The sequence below is a fragment of the Triticum dicoccoides genome, chromosome 4A (assembly GCF_002162155.2).
Source record: "Triticum dicoccoides isolate Atlit2015 ecotype Zavitan chromosome 4A, WEW_v2.0, whole genome shotgun sequence".
NCBI classification, from domain to species: domain Eukaryota; kingdom Viridiplantae; phylum Streptophyta; class Magnoliopsida; order Poales; family Poaceae; genus Triticum; species Triticum dicoccoides.
Genome location: NC_041386.1, coordinates 474,087,099 through 474,093,443, shown reverse-complemented (window position 1 = coordinate 474,093,443; position 6,345 = coordinate 474,087,099). Strand labels below are relative to the sequence as shown.

Here is a 6,345-nt window from a genome sequence, read left to right as displayed (position 1 = left end):
TTTTCAGAATTTTTTGAAACATAAAAATATGAATTTTGATGAAATTTGAATTTTGAATTCGGAGGCCTCATTGGAGCTAGGTCGCCAAAAGGGATTTCCGTGTCTTGATGGAGTAAAAGGAAAGAAAAACTCCGATGCGATATAAAATATACAACGGCAACCATATCCGCACTAACTATTTCTTAACATCACCAGTACAATGAGAAGGATTATTCAACAGCCACACCTTCATGATGGAAACGGCGATCAAACGCCATCGTCGCCGACGGATCCAGCCAACGAAGGTCAGGTCATGGGTTTTCATTTCACCATGAAGAAGAAGAGGGCACCAATGGAGTTGGAGATCTGTTCAGATTCCCAGGTGCAAAAAATTCTGGCCTTCAAGCTCTTGTGCTGACTGGTGAACATGGAGGGATCGCATCACTGGAGTTCCTGCTGAAGAATCCCATGATGGATGATGAAATTCATGTTGTCAAGCTCTGAACAAGAAAAAAGAAGTGGTGCTATCTTGCTTCATGTTTGTCCTAGTGACCTTGAGTTGTCATGGCAGGTGTGAGTTTCTGGATGTGAACTGAGGATGAGTGCTGGTTTTAGTTCTCTTTAGTTTTAGTTTTCTAGTTCCTGGAACTGCAGTTTGGTTAGAGGATTTGTTGGTGCTGGTTTTGTCTCTTTATGAAATGGAGCAGGGGGTTTAAGCCCCTTCTGACCGGAAAAAAGACAAGTACAGAAAGATCTTCCAAGTCCAAGAAAGAAATAAAAATGTGAACGATCATGCCTGCAAGAGCACCCGTTAATCAAATGACAGCTGAATCTGGCTTCAGGGAAGAACATGTCAATGCCAAATATGGAAATGGGAATAGCAACGCAAGTGGTAATAACTTGACAAAACAACACACTGGCTGAACCTGGCCATGGTCTTGTCAGACAGCCATCCAGAATGCAACATGCCTTGTGCTACTGTAAACTGCGAAGAGAAAATATTCTTGAGCACAAACTGCAATTTTATGATATGGTTATTAACGCAGATCAGTGCCTCTAGCCTATGATTAGTTAGTTAAACAGTAGAAGTACACTCCAGATTTGGCAGTATGTCTGTCCAATCCATGTGTTGATGGTCAGATTCAGGTTAAAATAAATAGTTCCATCAGGAATGGCTACATTAGCCTGCTCAGAGACACCTCCAACACCCAACATTATGATCAGGTGCCAATAGCAACTTGTAACAGGTTTGTCCATTTGCAATCATCAAGAGACAGGATGCATCATGCAAAGACAGAGCCACATGGCCTGCCTGGAACCCCTCATGCACATCGTAACATGCATGGGCAACAAAAGATGATAAACCCGTCACTTAAACACATGTTTTTTTTTATGTAACACATGGTTACTGGGAAATATGCAATTGCAGAAAAAGAAAAAGAAATTGCGGGTAAAAGAAAAGAATAATTGCAATATGAAAAGAGGTGAGCATCAATAGGAATAATTTGACAAATGGCAACCTTGCAGCACTTGTCATGTCAGGAATTCATAATCCTGTTTCAAGACGCAAGAGTTATCATACCTTTCTACTTGAGCAATAAATGATAATCTCCTGAACTGAAATACTAGTGTGGACGAGTGTAACATTAAAAACTCTTATTATACCCCCAAATATGGACAACTTTACACCAAGAATAAACAACTTACACCAAGAGTAAACAATATATATACCATAAAAAAGAATTTCGACAAACCAAATGATTTCATATAGGCTAGAGCTGCCTAGGAAAAATCCATCAAAACTATTTGCAGGAAAGCTGCCCGTTTATCTTCAAAACTGTGACCTGTAAGTAGCCAGAGGCTTGACATACCAGTGCGAAACATCACATGTTCTTTCTTCTGGCCACTCGGTTGGACACCGGCACCATTGACTCAAAGCTTTCATACCCATCATCGAACACCCTGCTGCGACGCTCAAACGCCCTGCTGTGACGTAACAACTGGCTTGCTGAATCATACCCCATGAGTAGATGAAGTGCCGAGTCTGAAACCTTCTTGCTACTTTGTGTGGCAGCAAGGGATGGTCCAGCTCGAGTAGACAAGCTTCTTGTGAAAGATGCTCCACATTCTTCACTTACACTGACGGGATAAGAAGCACTCTCAGTTCTAGCAACTTTTCTGTTGTCAGCCTTGCTTAATTTTTGGGTTAGTTCCTTACTGGCATTTGCATTGGCTTGATTTACAGCAGGAACAGACAATACAATAACCTTGGAGCACTTACCACACTGCATTTTCCCAATCTTTCTTTTTGACATGTAGATATCTGATGGCATTTGAACCAAAAAGAAACAGCTGTTGCAGACGGTATATGGTGAAGCACCTGACAAAGGCCGCAAAATATGCTTTCTCACCACACGCTTCTGTTCCTTGAAGCTTGACTTGAGCGAATCGTGGTCAGGGATTGAGCTACCAGCTTGTGAGGATTGGTAATATGAATTCAACTCCCAAGCATCAAAGTTGTGCGGGATGTGCGCTTGCACATGTCCAAAATGGCAGTGTGCACATGAATGGGGTGGTGAGAAAGGATTTGGCGGGGGGTACCTTGGTGGCTTTCCATGACCATAATAGGAGTCTAGAGTACAAGAACTTGGGATGGAATCAGTATCAACACTTCGAAACTGTTGCTCAACATCATAGGTATTCAGTTGTTGTGGCTGGTATTCCAGGTCTTTCTTCTGATACCTTTTCTCCAAGCCCTTGTTGCTAGAAAGCCTATTTAGCTGATCTCTTAGACCATCCATCTTCTTGAGGCGCTCAAGTTGATCAACAGTCTTGAACTTACTTGATGTTTTTATCGACAAATCCCCTTGACTAGGTGACCCACTTGAGAGAGAACTGGAGGTCCCATCCATTTGTGATTCAATAAAGTTCTGGATTGACCTGAAGTCTTCAGAATCAAGAGAAAGTCCTTGACGAAGTAGACTATCTCTGTACCTGCATGATATCTCTTCTTTCTTCTTAGTGAAGCTAGTTGGGTTGCAATGAATCCTCTCATTTGACAAGCTTGAAAACCCAGCATCAGCTACTGGATTGTCAGCTTGAACACATAGAGTGGTGTTGTCATCTTCCGTACGGCCCTGCTTCTGTTCTTCAGTGCCATCATTGGAAGTTACCTCATGTTGATCAAAAATTTGTCCAGATTTGAGATGTTCGTCATTGAATGAAGAGATGTCATCTTCACATGCAGTTTCAGTCCCCAGGTACTGTGGATCCTTATCATGCTCATTCTCATGAATTATTTCTGCAACGTCCTTATCTACAACCACGGCATGCTCATTCGCATGAAAGCAGTTGATCTTATTGTCATCTTCAATACAACCATCTTCCTTCTCTTTAGGGCCTTCAGTTGTTAGCTCGTTTTGTTGGAAACTTTGTCCAGATTTGAGATGTCCGTCACCAAAGGAAGAGATGCTTCCTTCACATGGCTTTGCACTTCCAGTGTCCAGGTATTGCGCATCCCTATCAATCTCATTCTCATGAATTGTGTCTGGACTGTCTGTGTTTGTAAGCACGAAATGCTCATTCCCATGAACACAGACGATCTTATTATCATCTCCAGTCCAACCCTCTTCCAATTCTTTAGTGTCATAAGCTATTAGCTCATTCTTTTCAAAATTTTGTTCAGATAGTACATATTTGCCATCAGCTTCACATGCATTTGCACTTTCATTAACCAGGAATTGTGTATTCTTATCATGCTCCTTCACATGAATTTTCTCTCGAGTGTCTGTGTCTGCAACCCCAATATGATGTTCTGACAGTTCATCTGCATCACTGAAAGCATTTGCACTTTCATTAACCAGGAATTGAGGATCCTTATCATGTTCCTTCACATGAATTTTATCTTGAATGACTTTGTCTGCAACCGCAATATGATGTTCTAACGGTTCTTCTGGATCACTGAAATACCTCTCCAGTTCTTCAATCAATCGACCATGAGGATCACTTCGAGGGCTATCATTCATTTTGCCCCCTGACAAAAACCTTCGGCTACCAATTTGATTATGCAGAGCATCATTAAGCCCATTATTGTCTGCTACATCCAAAAAGTCTTCCTCATCATCACTTAATGATAAAGACCTCTCCAATTCCTCAATCAGATCTTCATAAGATTCAAAACATAAACCCCCATACGGTTGCAACCTCTCCTCTCTCCGAGCCACCATGTTAATGGATTTAGCCCCATCATCCTCATACAATTTGTTTGTCTCAGCTGCCTCATGGCAGTTCATATTTTTATTGCCAGCAGAATTTTTTTGCTCAGACATGCTCTCTATTTCTCCTATCACATTTTTACCGGAATCATCTCCCAGTTCCTCACCTGCGATGCTATGGACAGTTTCAGCTTCGCTGGCAACACTAGCATCGTTTGCATCATCCATAATACAACCCTTTTCCCCATCTGCATCTTCACTTATTTCAACACTCTGTACATTTTCTATTAGTTTCATACTAGAATTAACTGTGGCACCTTTGTCATCTGCCTCTTCGATCATAAACTCGGGGTCTCGGGCATTGCCAACACTTAGGGAACAATTCTCCTCACCGTCAACCTCGCCAGATGCTGCACTCTCTCCAACAGACATAGTCCTTTCTGTGTTAAGATTCTCACCGGAAATGGCATGCTTGCCGACAGAGGAAATATTTCCCTCAACCAAATTTTCACTAGGCTGCATATCAGCAGAGACAACTTTCAGTTCATCGGAACAAATAGACTTGCTGGTCTGAGGGGACCCTTCCAAGCTGTGTGGAAAATTGTTCTGTTCATCGGATACCGAATCAGGCTGAGTTACTTGCGCACCTCGATTTTTCGCTGCATCAAATATTCAAGGACTATAAAAAAAGTCTGAAAAATAGAGATACTGCTTAGCCAGGCAAGAAGGATAGATCCTATGATTTATACCTCTAAGAATGGTGCCGCAGCCACCACACTGGTAAACCGGAATGGACGGGTACTCCACGAGAAGCTGGAGGCATTTGGGGCACCTGACGAACCGAAGATTCTGAGCTTCCATGGACATGATCTCCTCACCGCCACAGTATATCGGTTACAGAAGGTAGATGCACTTCAGTGAAAAGGTACCAACATCACCCCCTGATGACAATAATGAACTTCACCACAGTTATCTTCCACTCTCTGGCATCAAAACAATCTATTGTTACAAAGAATGGATACACTAATCAAGGAATAAGGATAATGCAGCAAGGAGGAACTCCACCACAATATATTTTCTTTCCCAGAAAAATAGACATCAGACGATTGTTTTTGATAGATTCATTTAGTCAACAACAGCTAGCTCAAGTTCAAGAATATGGATATATGTATAAAGAGAGAAAAAAAACGCCACCTGTCGCATCAAAAAACATGGCAGCAAGAAATCACATGTACCACGGATCAACCGAATCGATCAGGGAGCGCTTGCAGATCTAGGAAGGGGAGAAAAAATCTACAGCCGTGCGCAAAGGGAACACGAACCTTGTGCTCGTAAGACCACGGCACCGGAGAAGATCATCTCACGCCGCAATGTCTCGCTCCTCCTCCCGCCTCCCCAGGCGAGAGCGAACTCGGAGGGATCGCAAGGGGGGCGGTGAATCTTGGGCCACGGAGGAGGAGAGAGATGGAGCAAAAGCGAAAGGGGGAAAAGGAGGCTATGGCGTCAGTGATGTCCAGCTGAGCTCAGGGTCGGGCTGTCTGGTGAAAGTTGGAGGAGAGAGAAGGGGGGCGGGGGAGGGAGGAGACCATGGCAGGGGGGCCAAGAGAAAGGGGGGAGACGAGGGGGAGGAAATGGTGGTGTGTGATGCTGTGTTTTGGGGATGAGACAAGGCACGGTGCTGTCTGCTTGGCGGCATGACCACTTGACCACGCCAGTTTACTCGCTGGAAAATGTGTGTTTGTAATTAATTGCACGTGGACAAGTCAAGAGCTCAAAAGGACGCGGGTTTTAAGGGGGCAGCTAATCTAGAGCATCTACAAATCTAAGAGCATCTCTGACGTACCCCGCAAACCGTCGTCTAGCAAATTTCGTTTATGGTATCCTATAAACAAAATTTATGGTAAGACGGACGCGAAGACAGAACAAATCCCGCAAACATAACTGAAGTTCTACTTGATATTCAGACTAGTACTCCTCCTTCAATGTGCCCGCCCGAGCCGCTGCAGCTTCGTCCCTAGCGGCGGCCGCCTCCTTCGCATCAAACCAGGCGTGCTCGGCCGCCCGAAGGCGCTGGATCGTGAGATCAAAGATCCGGTCGAGGTGGTTCAAGCTGCTCCATGCCCGTGCGTCGGCACTGCGGGAGCCGGCGCCA

The 6,345-nt window shown here is 43.9% G+C and overlaps 1 protein-coding gene across 2 annotated transcripts; it reads right to left on the bottom strand.

Moving 5' to 3' along the window:
* Positions 1 to 1,612: 1,612 nt before the first annotated feature.
* Positions 1,613 to 5,814, bottom strand: LOC119286270. Of its 2 annotated transcripts, none has more exons than XM_037565643.1 (3): positions 5,516 to 5,814; positions 4,943 to 5,176; positions 1,613 to 4,852 (listed from the first exon to the last, which is right to left on the bottom strand). In XM_037565643.1, exons 2-3 carry the CDS (start codon positions 5,058 to 5,060, stop codon positions 1,863 to 1,865), a joined length of 3,108 nt encoding a protein of 1,035 aa, XP_037421540.1. In that variant the 5' UTR covers positions 5,061 to 5,176; positions 5,516 to 5,814; the 3' UTR covers positions 1,613 to 1,862. The 2 variants fall into 2 exon arrangements, with proteins under 2 accessions (XP_037421540.1, XP_037421541.1); XM_037565644.1 differs by having other exon boundaries at positions 4,943 to 5,134.
* Between the last annotated feature and the right edge of the window lie 531 nt (positions 5,815 to 6,345).

What these genes read in the sequence shown, in the direction of transcription:
- LOC119286270 (XM_037565643.1), bottom strand. Translation starts at nt 5,060, where the DNA reads ATGTCCATGGAAGCTCAGAATCTTCGGTTCGTCAGGTGCCCCAAATGC. An exon ending in CTGCGGCACCATTCTTAGAG is followed by an intron (nt 4,853 to 4,942) that starts GTATAAATCATA and finishes TATTTGATGCAG; the next exon opens with CGAAAAATCGAGGTGCGCAA.